A 22,493-nucleotide genomic window follows, 5' to 3' on the forward strand; every position below is an offset into this window, starting at 1 on the left:
ATCAAAGAGAGTTGATCAATGAATAATGAAGGAAGGTGGAGGGGTGGGTAGGAACAGATCAGTGACGCAGGACACTTCTGAATGAAACTCCTCCTTTCTGTTTTTGCTTGACTGGGAAGATTTTCTATTTTGTTCTTCCTCTTTTCAAAGTGTAGGATGAAAGCCCAGAGCCAGAAAGATAGACAGACAGAACCACTTTCCTTATGAGTTAGTCACCGCTAGAGGATTCCTTTACTGCCTCGGCCTACTAATGTGAATCTATAGGAAACCCAAAAGTGCCTTAGAAAGTGTCCAGAATGGACAAATCCGTAAAAACAAGTACATGTTGGAAAGAAAGACATGAAGGTCATAGCTATCAAGGTTTCAATCTGATTGTTTTGTTTTTTTGCAAGAATTCTACAAAGGTTCTTATATTAGTTTCTTATTCACTTGTCTTATTACTAATAAGTTGTCAACAAAAAAATGTCCTAGTAATGCTTAGTAAAAATGAGATAACACTGTCCATCCTGGGGCCGGGCGAGGTGGCTTAGCAGGTTAAGGGGCTACTGCACAAGCCCAATGTGCTGAATTCGTTCCTGAGAACCTATGGAGAGGTGGGAGGAAAGAACCAACTCTACAGGGTTGTCCTGTAACTTCCTCTCCAGTGACATGTCATGTATACATTTGTGTCATTCACACATATGCACACACAACAATAGTATGATAATAGCAGCAATTATAAATATATCGATATAAAACCATCCTGAACATTGTCCTTTAACCATAGGCTAGCAGAATAACAGAGTTTTAGGTTACAAACCTTCGAGTACTGAGTAGTGACGGTCAGTAAGTTTCTCCTGCGGTGGCTTGTATTGGCAAGTTAATACTGCCCTTCCTCTTAGGCTAAGAAGTAAGATGTGCCTGACTATTCAGTTTGTTTCTGTTTCTGTCTTACAGGGAAAAATGGTGAAAGGAATGGGAGGAGCTATGGATTTGGTGTCCAGTTCCAAAACCAAAGTGGTGGTCACCATGGAGCACTCTGCGAAGGTAACACGTGTTTCCTCACACGTTTGAAACAACTCACAGTATGCCGAGCCTTGGTGTGCCATGTTGCTGGACTGGGGATTTTAGTTTTCTCTGGCTCATCAGAAGGTGATGGCACTTACGTTGATAAGGGAAAGAACACAAGAAGGTAGCAGTTCATTGCCTGGCCAGATGCTTGCTCAGCTGTGAGGGACTCCAGGTACCGGGGTGTCCTTTGGACAGTTGTGTGCTCGTCCTGAGTTAAAGCTTCACTGCCTCTGAAGTCAGTGAAGATGTGTTGATTCTTGATTTAAGATTGTTATAGTAGCCACTCACTGTGGTCACAGGAAAAGCACAACAGGCTGTCCGTCTGCAACAATAGTTATTGTCAAGTGCACGGTACTTTCCAGAATGTATGAGAACCTAACAGCTATGGGAATAGCAAACATCCTTGTTCTGAGAAGCATTTTTCACAAACCATCCAACAGTTAATGGGGTGCCTCCTAGGTGCTGGGTGATCATAGCTAGGATTTGTCAGTGACACCAAAGTAAGCCAAAATCATCCAAAGGAGCTCATCTTCAACGTGCTCCCTCTTTCTATAAAAATAGCTAACATGGATGGGGCTTTTACTGCCAGTTGATCGTGTCTGTGTTTGTGTGTGTGCCCATAAAGTTGATAATAAGTACCATATTTTTCCACTACATTTCTTTAGCTCTCCATGTATTTACATACATACTTACTTATTGTCTGTTTGTGCATACATTCACTTAGCACGGCATGTGTGTGGAGCTCAGAGGACAACTTAGAGGAGTTGGTTCGGGTCCTGGTGATTGCACTCAGGCTGTGAACCTTGAAAACAAGGATCCTTACCCACTGAGCAATCTCACTGGCCTCTAATAATATCCTCCCCCACCCCCCATGCATTCCCTCTCCCCCCACACCAATTTGTGCTTTGGTTCTGGCAGCAGAGCCAAGAGTCACTTTTTTTTTTTTTTTTTTTTTTTTGGATTTTAAAGACAGGGTTTCTCTATATAGCCCTGGCTGTCCTGGAACTCACTTTGTAGACCAGGCTGGCCTTGAACTCGGAAATCCACCTGCCTCTGCCTCCCAAGTGCTGGGATTAAAGGTGTGCACCCCACCGCCGGACAAGAGTCACTTTCTTGAGGTCTTATGACTAATGTAGACTTGTCTTTCACTGTGAAACCCGGTCTTCTAACAAATGGAGCCGTTAGTCCAACTTGCTCACTGCTTACTGTCTTTTCTGTCCAGGACCCATTTATTTCTGATGATTGGTGAAGTCAGTCTTGGGTGGTCTGTTCCTTACTTGCAGTGACCTTAGTTTTTCCTTTATTAATCCTGCGAGGCTTACTGGTCTGAGTGGAATGGTCCTGTGCCTGCCTGGCTTGATTTAGTGGTGCACCAGCCCATGTAAGAGCATGGGGCTAGCTTTGCGCTTTGCTTGCTGGCTAGGGGAGTTCTGTTGGTGAAGAGAGCCATGAATGCTGACTGCCCTAAATATGAACTAGCATAGGTTATTTAGAAGATGGTGGGAAGTGAGCAGCAGGGCGTGAACACGGTATATTAGAAGGGGAAGCAGCACAGGTGACTCCCCTGAGATGCCTTGCCTGGCATCCGAAATGCTCATCTCGGAGGCAGAAGAGTGCCAAGCCGCAAATCAAATCTAAGTCTTCTCTGGAGCGTAGTGCGGTTGGAGGTGACGCCATCGCCATCCAACTTCCCTTGGGTTGTTATTGTACTGTTGACGCATAGGCAATGGAGTCTGACTTATTTTGGATTATTTTTGCACATTCATTTTTCAAAACATTAGGCCTGTGTTTAGCAAATTCTCTCTCCCTCTCCCCCATCTCTCTCCCTCTCCCCCCTCTCTCTCCCTCATCAAAGTCTTTACTTCTCAGCTGGAATTTCTGATAGAGGAAAATAAGTGGTGTGTCAGACCTGTAGCTGACTGCATACCTGTTAGAGCTGCAGATGCAAGGCCTGTGTTTCACCTCTCCCTCTTCTTCTCTCAGTGAGAGATTGGGTTTTTTCACAATAGAATTGGAGGGTTTCCCACGAATACTTTCATTTGTACAAAGCAGAAGGAAATCTACTCATAGGTTTGTTTGGTTGGTTGGTTTTTTTTTTTTTTTCAAAACTTGGAGGGAGGGGTTGTTTGTCAGCTTCATTCTATAATCCAGGCTTGTTTGGAACTCACTTTGGAGGCAAAGCTGGCCTTAAACTCACAGTCCTCCTTCTGCCTCAGAGTACTGGGACTACAGCATTCACAGCTGTGATTAGAATAGTTAGAGAAGACTATTCACACGCAACATTTAGATAAGCTCCAAATACTGTCTGGAAAAGCTCACATCTCACTTGTGTTCCTGAGACATCCTGAGTGTGATGCCTCTTGGGACTGCTCCACTGGGAATGGCATGGGTATATGAACATTGCCACATCCTCCCTACTGGAAAGGGACAGACTTCCCATTCCTGATAGCCCTTACTTTCTTCCGAGGTGACCTGGCGACCACTGCTGTGTTACAACACACAAGCAGCCCCTACAGGTTTATAAACTTAGAGCACAGGGCTCACGGAGGGATTAAAAGAGGAGGAGAGAAATGTGGTCTTGTCATCTTGAGCTATGCTCTTGTTCCTGTAAGTGTCTGGATCTACCTGCCCAGCGGTATTTCAGGTGTGGCTTTGTGCCTTTCAACTTCCTTACCCACCTGTAGGGTTACAGGTGCATTGGCAGAACTTTAAAATATCTTTCCCCTCCCTCCCTCCCTCCCTCCCTCCCTCCCTCCCTCCCTCCCTTCCTTCCTTTCTCTCTTATTGTTTTAATAAGAACAAAGGAAACTTTGCAAGACTGGCTGCCTACTGGTGCTACTTCCAAGTGACTCCCTGCCTTCTGGCAGCTTCTGGAGACACCAGCAGATGCGAGCATCCAACTGGGATGCTGTTTTTACTGAGGTTGGGATATAATAATACCAAGGCAGAATTGTACAGATAGTGCTTTCTTGCTGTCCTTCCTTCCATCTCTCTTTGTTTTAGAAAGTATAGTACTTTTAAAAAGTTAATTCTTGGACAATTCCTTACACACAAACTTTTCTTCTTTTCATCTTTGACCTATTCTGCCTTCTGCCCCTTAAAACTGGAACGGCAATAAAGAAGGACTTGGGTCCTTTGCCGCTGGACATGTGCCTAGCATTGCATAGCCTTAGTCTTACTTTCTTGGAGGGCCTCTGAATAAGTGCAGAATGTAGGCAAGCCACTGCAGGAAAGTGGCTGGGCTAGGAGTTTGATCCCATCTCCGTCAACCTATGTCTGCCTTAATCACAGGTGGTCTGCACATTGTCCTGCCTCTCCCCATCTTATCCAAATTTGTCCCTTCAGGAACCTTTGTGCCCCTTTCCCTAACCATACCTCCCATTGCTTTGGTGAGAAAGCCATCAGTAAAGGCTTTGAAACTAAGTAATCTTAGAACGTGAGCTCTCTGTGCTTTCATTTCCTCAGATTTTGTGTTACTATCTTTTCCCCTGGATGCTCAGTAGCCCAGTGGCAGGCAGCGATTTCAAAACTCCCTCCTCTATGCCACTGGGCTGGGATCGGTGCTATTTGAACATTTGTGATGTCTGGACTGTTTGAGTTATAATTTAAAGGTGAATCCAGCTATAGTACTCTGCCCTTCTCTCATTTTGTCTGTTTCCCAAAGGCCTTTAAATCTGGGCTGAGATCCGTTGCTGCTCGGCTACCTCGGGGCCACAGATGATGTCCAGTTCCTTTCCTTACAAGTTCCCGACAGGATTTGGAGCTCCTTCTCTGGGCCTCTGAGCCTTATAACTTCTGTGCCATGTTGGGGTACTATTTAAAACATTGTTTTTGTACCAACCATTGTATTTCAATAGGTGGTTCTAGAAAGCCTTTGTCTCCTCTGGCCTCCCTTCTTGAAAGTTTGAAACATTCCAAGCAGAATCCTACATCAAGGTTTTGTCCTTAATATTATGTGTGCTTTGAATGCTCTCCCCTAGACAACCTGTGTGTCTCACCCACACACATCAGTGAAGCTCAAGGTACCAGAGAGGCTTCCTCTCAGTGCCTTTCTACAGACCTCGTCACACCCCTCTTCATTAGAAAGCGAGAAGCTCCGCAAGAGCCCGGACTCTGTGTGTTGTGAACATGGGGCACAATGGTGCCATTCTGTTAGAGTATAGAAAATATTTGTCAGGCTAGGTGAATTCTTGTTGAATTGATTCATAATTCAGATCATGAGTCTCTGAGCACGTCGAGCACTCTTAACCCTTCCAAGTTGTTGGTGCTCATTGTTTTCATCTCATCGTTGCAGATCTTATTATTTCCATTCTGCAGATAGACAAACCAAACTCCATAAAGATTAAATATTCCAGTAAGAGTCAAATGGAAAGAGAGTAAGACTAGTCCCGGAATCTGGATGTTCGACCTCTAAACCGCCTTTGCCTTTGCAAAACTCTCCTGACAGTGCCATCACTGCCAACAGTGGGAACCAAGCACCTCATTCTAAGTACTGAATGCTGAACTCTGTCCCCAGGCTTCTAACTGAGGGCAAAGCACTTGAGTTGCACTTAACATTTACTGTAAGCAAGCAAAGGAAGAACCTCTGGTTTTTTAAAATATTTTTTATTACATATTTTCCTCACTTATATTTCCAATGCTATCCCAAAAGTCCCCCATACCCTCCCCCTCCAGTCCCCTCCCCACTCACTCCCCCTTTTTGGCCCTGGTGTTCCCCTGTACTGGGGCATATAAAGTTTGCAAGTCCAGTGGGCCTCTCTTTCCAGTGATGGCCGACTAGGCCATCTTCTGCTACATATGCAGCTAGAGACAAGAGCTCTGGGGTACTGGTTAGTTCATATTGTTGTTCCACCTATAGGGTTGCAGTTCCCTTTAGCTCCTTGGGTACTTTCTCTAGCTCCTACATTGGGGGCCCTGTGATCCATTCAATAGCTGACTGTGAGCATCCACTTCTGTGTTTGCTAGGCCCCAGCATAGTCTCACAAGAGACAGCTATATCTGGGTCCTTTCAGCAAAGTCTTGCTAGTGTATGCAATGGTGTCAGTGTTTGGAAGCTGATTATGGGATGGATCCCCGGATATGGCAGTCTCTAGATGGTCCATCCTTTCATCTCAGCTCCAAATTTTGTCTCTGTAACTCCTTCCATTGGTGTTTTGTTCCCAATTCTAAGAAGGGGCGAAGTGTCCACACTTTGGTCTTCGTTCTTCTTGAGTTTCATGCGAACCTCTGTTTTTAATAACACTAAAGAGACCTCTGTTTCTGAGGAAGAGTTATATTTTCTCAGTGAGAGATTTGGGTCTGAGGGAGTATCAGGAATCATAATTGTGTTGTTATGAAGTTGAGAATAAATCTTTGGGAATGATTTTTCTGATTTAGTCTAATCTATCCAGGAGCACAGGTCTCATGTAGATACTTTGATGCTGATTTTATCTTCTCTTTCCTTTTTTTTTTATTCTGAAAGAGAATTATAAAATTGGACTGAAACTTATTAATCTCATTTATTTTAAACCAAATATGTTACTTAAAGCAACAAATGTAAAAGATTTCTGTGGTAATTTTTGGCAACACTGAAATGTACTGTCAATTTAATAAAGTGTGCTTTTGTTTTGGACTGACTCAGGGATAGCGGTCGCTTCTGCTCCTGTTTCTACCATCCTGAGAATTTGGTAAAGTATGCTGTTGTTTTGGACTGAGGCAGGGTTAGTGGTTGTTTCTGCTCACTCAGGGTTATCAGTCGCTTCTGCTGCTGTTTCTACCATCCTAAGAGGCTTCTCATTTTTTTCTGTACTAACTGTTCATTAGTCTAAATAGTTTAGAAGAAAAATAGTCTACTTAAAAATAAATCAAAATTCTGAGGGCCCTGAGGTATGTGTAACTTTGTAGTAAAATGTACACTTAGCACACCCAAGGCCCTGGTACCATCATAATATCAAACTAAGAACACAGACATGTTTACATGGGTTTGCCCTTTTATATCTCTCTTATGATAGAAATCCTTGAGAAACAACCCTTGAATGTGGACATGACACACTCTAACATCCAGTAAAAGCTTTAAAATATGTCTTATGGACTATAATTAAGCTAATAATTTTAAACTATATAAGTTTGGGTTATATAAGTGGCCAATGAAATATTTTTTTAAAGGGAGTCAAAGAGTTAGAGTGAGGAAAACTAAGTTGTCACTCTTTTTTGTGAGTGGAAAGATTGGCTACCTACCCCTGAGCTCTGCCGTGCCGATGCTGAAGATGGCTAGGTTCGGCCTTTACAGAGAGCGGACGCTTCACCAGCACGAGGAGCCTGTCGAAGAGACAGGGCCTCAGAACCCTGCAGCTTCTTCCCAGGGAACTGGCTGGGTCCATCCATTGTCTTAGTTGGCTGCTCTTCCCTTGAGAGGATCCATGTGATTATTAACTCCTATTTTATCTACATATAAAGACCACTCGTAATTGTAGAAATATTTCATCCCAATCTGAGCTTTCTACCCCACCTTTGACCATTTATTTCCTGGATAAAACACACACACACACCTTTTATCTTTATAATATGCCTTAAACAGCTGTAGTACTGGGCAGATATCTACCTTTTATACTATTGTGTTTATTTCCCAACCAATACTCCCATTATATAATTTGCTGTGTTCCATCTGGGATGCTCTTAAATCCAAATAGCCAACCCACATGGCTATTGTTTCATGACTTATCTGACCTATGGTGGCGTGCTCCTTAATACCAAGCACTGCCTATCTCAATCCTGCCCACCTATAGGCTATAGACATCTTTATTTACCAATCAGAAATAACTTCTGGGCAAGGTCACATAGTGTCACTTGGGTCTACATGCAGACTCTCATCTATGGGGTAACCAGGTCTTGGGGGTCCTGCACTTAGCATTACAACGCATAGTAACAGACCAAACCTCAACATTTTTGCTTTTTAGTCCATTTTATAGCCTTTTATAGGCTCCTTTTCTCTCAGCTATAAATTGAATATATGAAAATTATAAAATATGATATACATTTATAATGTCCAGTCTGTTATATTTGGCTGTGGGGAATTGCAGGCTGGTATCCAGTCCAGCTGAGGTTTGAACCTCGATGGTCATAATTCACCTACCCTCAGCTCGACTAGATACCAGCCTGCAATTCCCCACATTTGGCAATTTAGATAAAGATTTTTTTTTATCATCTATCCTATCTTGGTGAGTTAGAATTTTTTATTTAAATAGTTTATTATCTTTTTAGACCTAGAACATCTTCTTAAGTCCTTAACCACTTAAGTTTAATTGTGAGGCTGTAACCTCATCAGAAATTTGAGAAGGAATAAATATTATTTGAGTATGCAGGAAGCACAGTGATGTAGCTACTAAAAATCATAGAAATGACAAATAGCTTACAATATTCCTTACAACACTGGAGTATCTATCTTCAGTCTTCTGGCCCAGAACATCTGACAGACTTTAAGTGAAGCAGGAATTATGAAGGGCTAGCTTACCCTCTTTTGGCAGAGCTTAGTAGTTGACTACCCTGCATCCATTTGTCCTATTTGGACAGTATTCTGCTGCAGATTAAGTTGGGGCCTTTTTCCCCCAGTGGCTAGTTTGCCGTAATTGAAGTATGGAAGTTATTGGTGCTCATCATCTTCTTTGATGTGAAAAGGGGATATTGTCAAGAATAACTCTGTCTCATAATCAAAAGATCTTTTAATAATGAAATGGTTTTAGATGCCATATTCTGTAGATTTCTGATGCTTTTGAAGACCATCTATGTATTTATTGCATATCTGAACAAGCAAACATTGCCTGTCTCCAGCTACCTATTATCTGTACAACCCAGGATGTATGTTTTTGTGAAATCCAGAGTAGTATATGACATGACTATGAGTTTGATTGATTGACTGTTAACTTGCACTACTTAATTATCTGAAACACTTAGTCATAGCAGCTATTAAAAAGACTGGTATTAAACCTTGTATTTTTTTTAAATGAGTTGCATAGGCATAGGCAGAGTAACAAAATTCACGAATTGCAAAATGTTTCTGTGCAAACAGACGGTCTCCACCAGTGCCCCTTGAGAACTGAATAGGGACCCAGAAAGGCTACAATGGCCCATGAGGATAAACTCAGTAAGAGCAAGCTCATCCTGGCTCGGTACTCTACGCACCTGATTTTCTTCATTTAGCGAATGCGTTTTTGTTCTGCCCCACCTCAGTCATCACAGTAGCCTGCCAGTCATGTAAGTGGTAGCAAGCACAGCATTTCGCAATGAAGTGTGCGTGTATGTAGAAAATAGTTCGCTTGCTTTCACCAATATGGTGAGGCGAGGTTAGGGAGAAGGCACTGGGCATGTGGACAAGCAGGCTTCTGTGATACTGTGTTGAGGTTAAAGAGAGCCTTGATATTGGCTTCCTTGTACCAAAGATTATATATTTTCTACAGAGTTCAGCATCTGGTAGCTTATAACAAGCTTTGACGATTAGAAAGGGGCCAGTAGAAGAGGCAGAAACCCATTTTATTCCTCCTTGTGATGTTCTGTGCTTTATATTGCAGGCCCGGTGTGCCTTTGCTTCTTGCTTTTGCCCTCTTCCCCCACAAATCTTGCGATCTCCTTTCAAGTCCTTCTGTTAGGTGAATTTTTGTTGAGCTCAGAGATACTGCAACTATGGAAGTGTATTTCTGAGAGCTAGAAAGATGCCCCAGGCAGCCCACAGGTATTTACTTAGTCACATGGTATTTTGTAACTCCAACTCTGTCTCTGTTCTCTGGACCACATTGCAATATCCAAAAGCACATTGGTCATTTTGGTGCATTTAGTGTGCTCGTTCCTGTAGATGCAGAGATGAATGGTCTCAACTTTGAGCAAGCTCGGAGGCTGTTAGGAATTGATAGGAGATGAACATCATAACATGGATAGTGGAGGGGGAAGGAAGAGCAGAGCATCACAAAAGGCCACCATGCTGGGGATGCCCTTGGGACACTGGAGTGGATACAGTACGGTGCATTGGAGAGGCTACTCTGACAACTTTAGTTGGCTGTGTCCATTGACTTTGACGTGATGAGTTGTGATTTGGTGCATTTTCCCAGTACCTGGTGACATGGGAATGACCAATTCCTAGAACATTCTGTTGTGTAAAAAATGAGCTGGTAGCCGGGCGTGGTGGCGCACGCCTTTGATCCCAGCACTCGGGAGGCAGAGGCAGGCGGATTTCTGAGTTCGAGGGCAGCCTGGTCTACAGAGTGAGTTCCAGGACAGCCAGGGCTACACAGAGAAACCCTGTCTCAAAAAAACAAAACAAAACAAAAACAAACAAACAAACAAAGAGCTGGTTATATGAGATTAAATTCATTTTGATGCCCTGAAATGTACTGCTATGGTAGCAAGAAATTTTATCATTTAACCAGAGTTGTTCATCACTGAAAAACATAGTTCTAGGATTACATGTAGCGATCTAAAGAATTAAAGAACTACCAAGGAAGCAAATTCTAGAAAGTTCTGAGGCACAAGTCATTGAAAAACAAAATTGTGAAGTACCTAAGGTCTTGAAGGAGAGAAAGATGTCAGGGAAACAGAAGCAATGGAGTTTAGGAATCAGTCAAGTTTATGATGGTATTAAGATGTCATTCCACTCAGCCCCTCCTCCCACAATTCTCATCCCATTCTTCTTCCTCCTTGCCTTTGAAAGAGTGCCCCCTGCCACCAGACCCCCCCCCCCTTCCCTGTGGCCTTAATCCTGGGAGGATTAAACGCATCTGAGGCCAGATCTGGCAGACCTCTGCTATTTATGTGCCAGGGGACTTAGACAGTTGGTGCATGCTCCTGGTGGCTCAGTCTCTGGGAGCTCCCTGGGGTCTGGGTTAGTTGAGACTGCTACTCTGCCTATGGGTTCACTCTCCCCTCAGCTTCTTTAATCCTTCTCCTGATTCAACCATAGGGGGTCCCTGACTTCAGTCCAATGTTTGGGTAGCTTATACTTATCTGCTTCTGTCTGAGTCAGCTGCTGGTAGTGCCTCTCAGAGAACAGCCATGCTAGGCTCTTGTTTGTAAGCACATCATAGCATCAGTAATAGTGTCAAGCCTTGGTACAACCCCACCCCCATGAGACTCATTGGACCACCTTTCCTTTAGTCTCTTCTCCATTTTTGTCCCTGCAGTTCTTATTATAGACATGAACATTCTGAATCAGAAATTTTAACTGTGGGTTAGTAACCTAGTCCCTCCAATTGAGGCCTTGTCTATCTACTGGAGGTGGACTCTCCCTAATGTTGGACATTTTGGCTAAGGTCACTCCCTATGCGTTTTGAGAGGCTCTGACTTCCCAGGTCTCTGGTAATTTCTAGAGGGTCCCTCCTCCCCTGAGGCTGCTTATTTCCATTCTTTTTTTTTTTTTTTTTTGGCTTTCTGTACTTTCTCCTGCCCCACCCTCACCCCATATCTGATCCTGTTCGTCCTGCTTTTGTTTTTTAAACATCAGTTCAACCCCTCCTCCTTCGGTACACCTTCAGTGTCTCAGGAAAGCAGATCAAGGCAACAGGGGATTACAACCCAGAGAATTTAGAAGTCCAGATAAATGCCTCCAGGTCTCCACTAAATGAGAGTACTAGTCTGTGGACTCCTGCAGTGTGTTTGATGCCACCACACTGTACCGACAGTCTTTATTAGAATTTATTTTTAAACGTTCAAAATCAGCGATTGCTCCTGCTCTGTGAATCACTGATGTATGCAGCTGTCACACTATACAGTGAGGCGAGGCGAGGCGAGGCGAGGCGTGCTTGGGGAAGCGCTAACGTGGGAGTGAGTCAGTCACAGTTTGTCTTGAGAGCCAACCTGTGGTTGCACTGCAATTGTGACGTTTATTATCTGTGTGCATGTTATTTTCCATCTCTCCTTGATCTCTGCTCTGTCTTGGAGCTAAATATGAATGGAATCATCTAGTGTATTGCTCTAACTGTACAAATATACCAAGCAAGCGCTGGTTTCTAGGTGTGCTGAACCTTATGGTGTGTCTCCAAATATGTACCATGTTCTGTGGTTCTGAGGACCTTAATTTAGCCCATTCTTTGCTTATTTCTATGTCAGACTTCATGTAGGGACTTAGAAACTCATAAAGAATTTATTGGTAGGTATACGAGCTGGTTTTGTGTGTCATCTTGACACAAGCTGGAGTTATCACAAAGAAATGAGCCTCCCTTGAGGAAATATTTCCATGAGATCCAGCTGTAAGGCATTTTCTCAACTAGTAACCAAGGGTGGGAGGACTCATTGTGGGTGGTGCCATCCATGGGCTGGTAGTCCTGGGTTCTATAAGAAAGCAAGCTGAGCAAGCCAGGGGAAACACTTCAGTAAGCAGCGCCCCCTCCATGGCCTCTGCATCAGCTCCTGCCTCCAGGTTCCTGCCCTGTGTGAGTTCCTGTCCTGACTTCCTTGGTGATGAACAGCAGTATGGAAGTGTAAGCTGAATAAACCCTTTCCTCCCCAACTTGCTTCTTGGTCATGATGTTTTGTGTAGGAATACAAACCCTGACTAAGACAGTAGGTTACATGAATTTTAATTATAGGTTGTATAAACAACAGCAGCTAACAGTTCATAAAAGGGGTGGATGCTGCATTTAATTTAAATCTAATCATACTGTAAAGTAAGACAGGCAAGAAAAGTATGAACACACTGGTCTTGCATAGATAGTAAGTATGAGCAGGACCAGGTTTTGTATAAAAGTTCCTTGGTGAGACATCTACACCATTCCTAACTATGCTATATTATTTATGCAGAAAGTGGTTTATAAAAGGTCTGTGTTGGTAGGACCCCATTACTGTTGTCCTAGTGACAGTCATCATTCCTCCTAAAACGGGATTGCTTGTTCATTAAAATCCAAGTGGCTGCCTTCACACCCAATGCACCTCTTCTTCAAGTAATGAGAGCAAAGCAAGAGCTTCCTGTGGGAAGTGTTTCTTGAAGGCCTGCAGACTGTTCACTCCCTTAGAAGTCGGACTTGGAATGCACTGTGGCATGTCTTATTTGAGGTATATTAAATATAAGAGAACCTGACAGCTATAGAAACTCAATGTTCATCATTAATTTCTGCTGTTAAATAAAGCTTCTGTGACATACAGAATTTGAAATCTCACAAGGTGGGTGACAGTAGACGAAAAGAGGAGAGGAGATTTCCTTATAGATCTAGAAACAACTTGTTTTTGCAGGTGTAATATCTAGCCACTTGACATGTAGTCAACACTAGTTTGGGTAAGTTAAGGTAATAGTTTGTCTTTTAAAAAACAGCCCATCCAAGACTTATAATAGTCTTCCATTTTATTTCTATTCCCATTCATTCTTTCATTTATTCATATATCTGTCCATGCATCCATTCAGAAATTTTAGGATACCTTTATGACTTGCACTGACTTACACATACCATAGTCTTCTTAACTCTAAGTACATTGCATAGTTGACAAGTTACTATATGGAGCAAAATCATAGTTAGATCGAGTTATCAGAAATGCATTGCCTCTGACCATGTATGTGGTTTGACACCAGTCGGGGGAGAGATATAAACTAATTCATAGGTGGATGCTTAAGCAGGCAAAACAGCCAAATGATGGTAGCGACATCTGTTGTATTTGGTATGTTTAGATCCACAAGAAGCAGAAGCATTTGACTGTTTTTAAGACAAGACCCACAGTGCACTAGGCCAGCCTACAGCTCAAAGGAAATGTTCATTTACCATCTTAGTGCTCTGAAGTTAAGCAGGAGTTTAATCATAACTGGGAGAGGTCAGAGCTGGTGGTGCTTACAGCCGGGCTTACCGCTGAGCTCCATGGAAGCATGTAAGAACCCACTTCCACGCTGCGGTTAGGATGGAGCTCAGCAAGGGGTTAATGGGTAAAACCTGGCTTCTGCTCATAACTCCTCTGTGGTTTTCTGTTGGAAGAAAAGGAACTGTGGCTAAAAGAAACCTGGAAAAGAAAAAGTTCATTTAAGCCAGGTCATGTGTTTTATTAATGAGCAAACTTTTAAGCCCAAACAATTTGGGGTGGGGGGGGGCAATAGCCCCAGAGAAAGTGAGCACAGACTGTGGGGTCACTTGGCTCTGCAGGGGTCTGCTTTCCATGGTCACTAGGTAAGAATAAAATCAATTCAGATGCTTGAAATTAACAACAAATCGTGACAGCCCTCCCTGGGGGGCCTGAAAAGCATCATGCAGACTTTGGGGCTACAAGTGGGACCTGTAAGAAAATTAGGTGTTCACATATCACAAGTGGATGTCTAAATTTGACATTGAGGAATAAATAGCATGCTAAATATAATGCTTTAAATGTAGGAGAAAAATACATAAAAATACAAAATTGACATGTTTTCCAGTTAAAGGAAGCAAGTCCTTGCAGTTTTTTGTGCATCTGTTGTTATTATTATATTTTTTAATGAATAGAATTAACCCTGTTTTAGAAGAGGAAGGTTGGGTCACATGCTTGTTCTTTGTGTCCTTACTACCCTTGGCAAACAACAACAGATTTTTTTGAAAAGGACCATTCTTTGGAGGAGAATAATAAGGGATGTTGTACTTGGAACTGCACATCATGTGGTTCGGGAATTGAGGCTTGAGGGTACATACAGGTGGAACAATGTTTGCCTGGTAAGCCTCTTAAGTGTTTGGTAACTTGTAGGAGTCCTCCCCAAGTTTCCCAGGGGTGATAGCTACCTAAAGAGGGAGGAGGGCTTGACAAAATTTTGGAAACAGCCCCTTCTTAAAAGTTGATGTCTCCAGTAGCTCCTGGTTTTCCTACAGTCACACCAGTTCTAAACAGGAATTACTTCCTAAATAATGTTGTTAATGTTTTCTCATTGTCCTTTCAAACAGGGAAATGCTCATAAAATCATGGAGAAATGTACACTACCACTGACGGGCAAACAGTGTGTCAACCGCATCATTACAGAAAAGGTAAAGTCCGCTCTTCTTGCCTCTGTGCACATTGACCATCGTCACTCTTGTTTTATTTGGAGACACGTTTGAGGCTTTTTAACATCACCATCTGAAGTTATATCACGTCAGTAGCCACGAGATTACATTAGTCTGTGGATGGAGGGAATGGGAAAATTACAGTTTCTAACTGTAGACTTGCTCATGTGCAGTTCTCTGGAATTACACACACTCTGGAACTCTAATCCTGGGTAGCTTTCACAGTGTGCATTAATCAGAAAAGATATATGTTAATGCTTACATTTGGATTATTTTTTATTAGATATTTTCTTTATACATATTTCAAATGCTATCCTGAAAGTTCCCTATCCCACCCCCACCCCCCGCCCTGCTCCCCTACCCACCCACTCCCACTTCTTGGCCCTGGAGTTCCCCTGTACTGAGGCATATAAAGTTTGCAAGACCAATGGGCTGCTCTTTCCAATGATGGCCGACTAGGCCATCTTCTGATACATATGCAGCTAGAGACACGAGCTCTGGGGGTTACTGGTGAGTTCATATTGTTGTTCCACCTATAGGGTTGCAGATCCCTTCAGCTCCTTGGGTGCTTTCTCTAGCTTCTCCATTGAGGGCCCTGTGTTCCATCCTATAGATGACTGTGAGGCACTCACTGATATGTGGATATTAACCCAGAAACTTAGAATACCCAAGATACAATTTGCAAAACACAAGAAAATCAAGAAGAGGGAAGACCAATGTGTGGATACTTCATTCCTCCTTAGAATAGGGAACAAAATACCCATGAAAGGAGTTACAGAGACAAAGTTTGGAGCTAAGATGAAAGGATGGACTATTCAGAGACTACCCCACCTGGGGATCCATCCCATAAACAGCCACCAAACCCAGACACTATTGCATATACCAGCAATATTTTGCTGAAAGGACCCTGATATAACTGTCTCATATGAGGCTATGCCAGTGCCTGGCAAATACATTTGGATTCTTAACAAGTCAAGATGGGTGCTGGATATAAAATTTAGAGTGCACTTGCCTTTCCTCATTTTCTTTCGTGTCTGCCAAAGCACCAAGAATAAAAGGTTGGGTTTTTATTTTAGGAAATTCATCCACAGTTGAATTTAAGTCACTTGGGTTCGAGTTGTAGCATGGACCCACAATGGGTCAAGACATACATCCTCAGCATGGTTTCTGGCCTTTTAAATTTTTTTTATTGGATATTTTATTTATATTTCAAATGTTATCCCCTTTCCAGGTCTCCCCTAGGGAAACTCCCTACCTCATCCCCGCTGCCTCTATGAGGGTGCTCCCCCACAAATTCACCCACTTCTGCCTTCCCTGCCCTCCCCTTCCCCTACACTGGGGCATTGAGCCATCAAAGGACCAAGGACCTCCCCTCCCATTGATGCCAGATAAGGCTATCCTCTGCTACAAATCTAGCTGGAGCCATGGCTCTTCTTTGGTTGGTATTTTAGTCCCTGAGAACTCTGGAGGGTCTGGCTGGCTCCAGAGGAGCCCTCAATGGAGAAGCTAGAGAAAGCACCCAAGGAGCTGAAGGGATCTGCAACCCTATAGGTGGAACAATAATATGAACTAACCAGTACCCCCAGAGCTCGTGTCTCTAGCTGCATATGTAGCAGAAGATGGCCTAGTCAGCCATCAGTGGAAAGATGTTCTTCCTATGGGGTTGCAAAGCTGTTCAGCTCCTCCAGTTCTTGCTCCGTTGGGTCCCTGTGCTCAGTGCAGTTGCAGGCTGCGAGCATCCGCATCTGTGGTCAGATTCTGGCAGAGCCTCACCTTCTTATGATGTGGACTCCAGAACACATCTGCCCCTTCCAGGCCTCTGTATTTTGATTCCTAAATGGACAATTTTGGCCTATTATACAGTAAAAAGTTGCTCATATCAGAGGAATATTTGGGCCTGCTGTCCTCCACAGCCAGATTCCTTTCTCAGATTTAAACTTACGATGTGGGAACGTCATGTTTCTCATAAGTCATCTGGGAAGGTGGTTTTCTTGAAGACACAGGGCAGAATTGCTTGTCTGGATTTCCCCCACTCCTCAGTGGTGTCTCTCTTCTTTGACCAGAGCTGTATGGCAGCGTCTCACAGCATCTGGCTTACTAGCTTTTTTTACAGGATGGGAGCACCCTAAAGCACACTCTGCAATAGGCTAAGTATAAAACACTTCCCAGAAGCTGCATTTTCAAGGAAGTTTCCATCTGCTCTTGCATTCCTGAGAGTGTTTGTATGGATTCCATACATGTGCATAATTACCCAATGGCAGAAGAGCAAGTGTATCAGCCATTGTTATTTCTTGAATCTCCTCTAAGCTATGTACAGGACCTATTGAGACAATCCTTTGCTTTGCAGTTAAGTCAGCTATTCTCGATCCTGATTTCAATATGGTGGTAGCCTTAACTAGGGGTTTTCTTGCAATATTCTTCCCAAATCTGAGCTTTCTTTCACGCCTTGAGCCCTCTCCATGTTGCCCTGCCCTTTCCTACCCTCGTTTGGCCTGCCCTCGCTTGGCCTGCCCTCCCTTGTTTAACTTCCTGAGTCTAGCAGGGCAGGTGCTGTGTAGAGGATGCTGGATGAGAGGGTGAGGATGCATAAGATGCATCATTCTATAATCCGCTCCAAGGAGAATTCCATTAGGTTGCCCTTTGAAAGCAATTGTAATTGTTTCCCGTCACATGGATCAGGTTATAATAGATGGCTTCCCTATCAGCACCTGGCTGAAATTAACCCTCCGATTCATAATGTAGCATTTATGGTAGTAATAAAGTAATTAACTTACCTGTTAGACAAGGTAGTTTCAGTATCATTTTTGATTAGCAGTTAACAATTTGGCCTTTAGGTTTTTACTTTCTGTTTGTATCAAATTTTTGTTTGCCCCTTAGACTACTAAATGAAACTCTTTCTAAATATTTCAGGTTTCCATCTTTCAAGAATCTATAGATGGTTGACCTTCTGTATAATCTGAGAGTTAATTAGAGCCTGGTTATAATGGTAATAAAAGAGCTGTTTGTTTGTTTTTAAAAATCATTTAGCTATTTTGCAGTCTTAACTCCCTGATTCCTGAAGCTCCATATTAATGATACCACAATTATCTTTCTCTGAAATTATGTCTATATATCTTCTTAATAACATAATCCAGGGGAGATGGTCTTTTTTCTCTATTTTTATAAATCTATAGTTGTTTATAATACATGAAAAAGCAGCAGATAGTTTGAATGGTGTTCTAGACAGACTTTCTACAAAAGAAAAATACCCATTTAAAAAGCTTTGTACCAGAATAAAGGCAACTAATAGAATCTATAGACAGTCCCAAAATGATTATTTTCCCACTCACTGAACAAACATTTCTGCTGGAAAAAAATGATGAAGGTTTTGTATCCTGTGATACTTCTTCTGGAAGTAAAAGACTGGTGACAGCTGATTGGCTTAGTCAGTCCGCTAAGTAATAACAGCATCCTGTCCCAGGTATGGTCGAGAGAATGTGCTATCATCCTATGTGTTTCCTGTGCCACAGGCTCCTGTACCACAGCCCCAGGCAAGGGTTCCTGTGCTCTCTAACCACGGGTTCCCCAGGTTGCTTAGCTGTTGTGCAGCAGAGCTGTATGGACAGGCCAGCTCAAATGCCAGTGCTCTTTCCTCTGTATGGTGCCTTCTCACTAATGGTGTATTTTAACATGACAGGTTAGGGTTTGACTTCAAAGGTAGTTGAAAATAAAGATTGAAGGCTACAAAAAGAAAATAGTTAAATTTAAGTTGTATCCACTATAGAAAACATGAGAGATATAACCTTTAATCTGAGAAAGGAGACTCCCTATGAGAGCTTCACAGAGACCTGTAGAACAGGGTTTGAAGCCCCATAGAAGCAGCTGGGTCTCAGTTACAACTTATCAACAAGATAGTCTTCCCCAAGACCCCATGTTCCAGAACTAATCCCAGCAAATATCAGAGAAGACTTCTGAAGAATTATGAAGGATAAAGCTATTCTTGATGCTCTGTAGACTTCTACTACTATGGCAGAATCATCAGAAATTGGTGCTGTGGCCATGGTGCTGGGTGGATTGTTCAGGCTAGGGTTGGCATTCTTGTCTGTCTTAGACACCAACACTGCCATTTGATTAGCTCACCAAAAGTGTGGGTGTGGATTCTCATGCCCTCCTCTTGGGACCTACCTATTTTCATGGGAATTTCAAAGTTAGAGAGCTTTACCAGGGAACACTTTAAGAGCTACTTAGATGAGTTGGCTGGGCTCTCATCTCATAAGTACTCTTGGGTACTACAGTGTCTTCTGTTATTTCCTATAGTCGTTCACTCAGTATCCTCTCCCCATCATCCCTATCCTTTCTCTTCCCAACTATCCCCCTGCCTCACTCCCACTTTGTTCATTCCTGTCCCTCTTCAGATCATTGGTTGCCTCTTCAGACCGTTTCACCCAGTGGCTTCACAAATGCAAGACAGCTTAAAAAAGTGCAGTACAGTGCTTGAAGATGCCAATTGTAGCCAAGAATAATGGCTGATGAGGACTTGATATTGTTTATAAGAGTTATAGTGGACATTTTTTTTTCATTTCTGGTTTTCTGTCTCTGGATCTTATCTCTGTTCTAGGAACTCGGAGACCTAGCTATTCCATGTGATATTTTTTCATGATGGAAATGGTTGTCATTTTATTGACTTTCCTACAGGGTGTGTTTGACGTGGACAAGAAAAATGGTTTGACACTGATTGAGCTCTGGGAAGGCCTGACTGTTGATGACATCAAGAAGAGCACAGGCTGTGACTTTGCAGTAAGTGTTTCTGTGAGCAGAGCCAGCAGCTCCTGGGACCACAGGCTGGGTGGACAAATGGTTATAGGGCATCAGCCACTCATTTCCGTGCATTTAAGGAGGACACACCAAGGAGCAGGAGGGCACAGAGGACAAGCCCCTGCTCATCTGCTTCATGGGAAGTCCTGGAAGGTCTCTAGTCTTTGTCAGATGTTAGCCATGTGTGGAGAAGGAATGCTCTCTTGTTCTTCTCTGACAGTTACTCTCTCCTTGACTCACTTCTGTGGTTTTCATTCCACGCATTAGAGATACTGGAATGTAACAAGAGCAAGCTAGTTGCATCCTACCTGCAGGTAAATAATAGTGCACAGAAAACTCAGACTTGGAAATCCAGTGAACATACAAGGAGAGTTTCTACTAAAATTTCCATAATTACACTTATTTATGTCTGCTTTTAAAATGTATTTATTTATTGTATGTGTGTATAAAAGTGTTTATTATAAGTCACTAGTCACCTTCTGTTAGAGTTGACAGATAGATGCAATTAACCTAAGGTTAACCAAAGGACTATATATATTCCTTTAGTCTGAAATAGCGAAGGACAGAACCCATTTACTAATTACAATGAAACACTAAGAAGAAATTAGAGAAACTCATTTAACAAAAAGTGTTTGATGTGCTGTCCATAGATTTCATACTTAACTTCCTGAGCATGCAGGTTTGGCCTGTACCTACAAAGGCATAAGGACTTCTCTGAAACATCTTTGTTGTATAATTCATTATGTACAGAGTAACCACTTCTTGGTACAGTTCCAAGGCCTTTTGTTTATTAACCTTTTCTGAATTTCCCTTTGGAAAGAAAGGCAGTCTCCCAGTAATACCTTGTTTGAAAAGCGCATTTTTAATTAGCTTTCTCGTAATCTCAGGGGAGAAGAAAGGGAATTTATTTATACTTGACCTGTTTAGGATTTCTTATTCCAGTGAAACAAGCAAACAGCTCTTAATCAGGTCTTTTGTTTTGTTTTGTTTTGTTTTGTTTTTCCTGTGTAGACTAGGAAACCTCTGACAGGTAACACCTTCAGAGATCTGAGGAAATTTCAGTTTCTGCTGCAAAAGAATATACAGCATAAGACCCTTATTATCTAACTATTTGTTATTCATGTGGATAATGCAGAAAATCTTGCGGCTTTTGTTATACACACATGGGAGAGGAGGGGCTATTTTTCATATCTGCATAGATTTGAAAATGTCGGTCTTTCTGGTATTCCAGTACCATCCCCTGTTTATCATTATTAAGCTGATATGAAAGTTGGTTTATTTAAGAGGTACACTTTGATGTTTTCATATGTATATGCACTGCGTTCACATTAAGGTAAACATTCCCCTGTAGTAAAGCACCTGTGATAGGGACATTTGAAATGCTCTCCCCCAGAGTTAGGGTATAGAACACCCCGCTGTTATAAACATAGGGAGCAGCAAATACACATACTCACTCATAACTCAGTGCTCACTGATCGGTCAGCTCATCCCCCTCTCCTTCCTGCTCCCAGCCTTGGGGAACCAGGATTACACTCACCCTTTCTATGATGTCATACTCTTTCTCCTCTCCGTGCAAGTGAGATCATGCAGCGCTCATTTTAATGAGCCTGCTCACATATTGCATCTAAGGCAGTGACTTCCTCTTTCGTGTGTGTTGCCACAAAATCTAAGAATTCCTTTTTTATTTTTTAGTTAGTAGATAATATTCCATTGTGCATGAACCCTGTTTTCTGTATCCATTCATTAGGATTCATTAGGTGGTGGGCATTCAGGTTCTTTCTATTTCTTAGTTCTTATGAGTTGGGAATGTGGTTGTATTGTTGGCGTGACGAGCTGATCTCCTTTGTAGTGAGGTTGCTGGCTCCTATGGTGATTCTACTTTTAAGTTTTGAGGGAAACTTACACCGAGGTTCACAGTGGCTTCCCCAGTCTGTTCCTACAAGTATCCCCTGTTAGACCCATGCCAACACTTCTTCCTTTGTGCTTTGACACAGGTCTCAGCAGAGAGAACAAGAGCAGTTAGCTTTGTCTCTCTGACAGTAGCTAATTTAACTAGATTGGGCCAGAATTTCATTGTGGCTTTGATTTTCATTTCTTTAATGATTAAGGATGTTGTGAATTTTCATAAACCAAATTCTCATTTGGTCTTTTGTATGTCTCCCTTACATGTCTTATTTAGATATACTGCCCACTTGTTTGTGTGTTTGTTTGTTTGCTTGCTTGCTTTGAGACAGGGTTTCTCTGTGTAGCCCTGGCTGTCCTGAAACATGCTCTGTAGACTAGTCTGGCCTTGAACTCATCAATCCACCTGCCTCTGCTTCCTGAGTGCTAGGATTAAAGAAGTGATGCCATACCCAGCCATGCTGCCTACTTTTGCTTGGATTATTTGAGGGATGCTTTTGCTCTTGAATTGTTTGAATTCCATAGATACATTCTGGATATTAACTCTTTTGTCATATGTGTATTTATTGTTAGACCCTCGGAACATCCTACATGTGCCTTGCCCCTCTGCACTCGGTTTTTTCATTCTTGACTGTGGCTTGTTCGATCTGCTCTGGAGAAGCAGTTTAGTTGATAGGATCTCATTTGCTTACTTTTGCTTTTTTCTCCATTGCTTTTGGTGACTTGGCTGGCTGCCTCCCTCCCTTCCTCCCTCCCTCCCTCCCTCCCTTCCTTCCTTCCTCCCTCCCTCCCTTCCTTCCTTCC

At 42.6% G+C, this 22,493-nt stretch overlaps 1 protein-coding gene across 1 annotated transcript in view; it reads left to right on the plus strand.

The window, feature by feature from the left end:
- Positions 1 to 22,493, plus strand: part of Oxct1 (3-oxoacid CoA transferase 1) — a 128,917-nt gene that overhangs the window by 101,470 nt on the left and 4,954 nt on the right. Inside the window, exons 14-16 of the mRNA NM_024188.6 lie at positions 937 to 1,026; positions 14,895 to 14,975; positions 19,668 to 19,769. Coding sequence (NP_077150.1) covers positions 937 to 1,026; positions 14,895 to 14,975; positions 19,668 to 19,769 — 273 coding nt within the window. The remainder of the gene's footprint in view (positions 1 to 936; positions 1,027 to 14,894; positions 14,976 to 19,667; positions 19,770 to 22,493) is intronic.

This window comes from Mus musculus, chromosome 15 (assembly GCF_000001635.26).
Source record: "Mus musculus strain C57BL/6J chromosome 15, GRCm38.p6 C57BL/6J".
Classification (NCBI taxonomy): domain Eukaryota; kingdom Metazoa; phylum Chordata; class Mammalia; order Rodentia; family Muridae; genus Mus; species Mus musculus.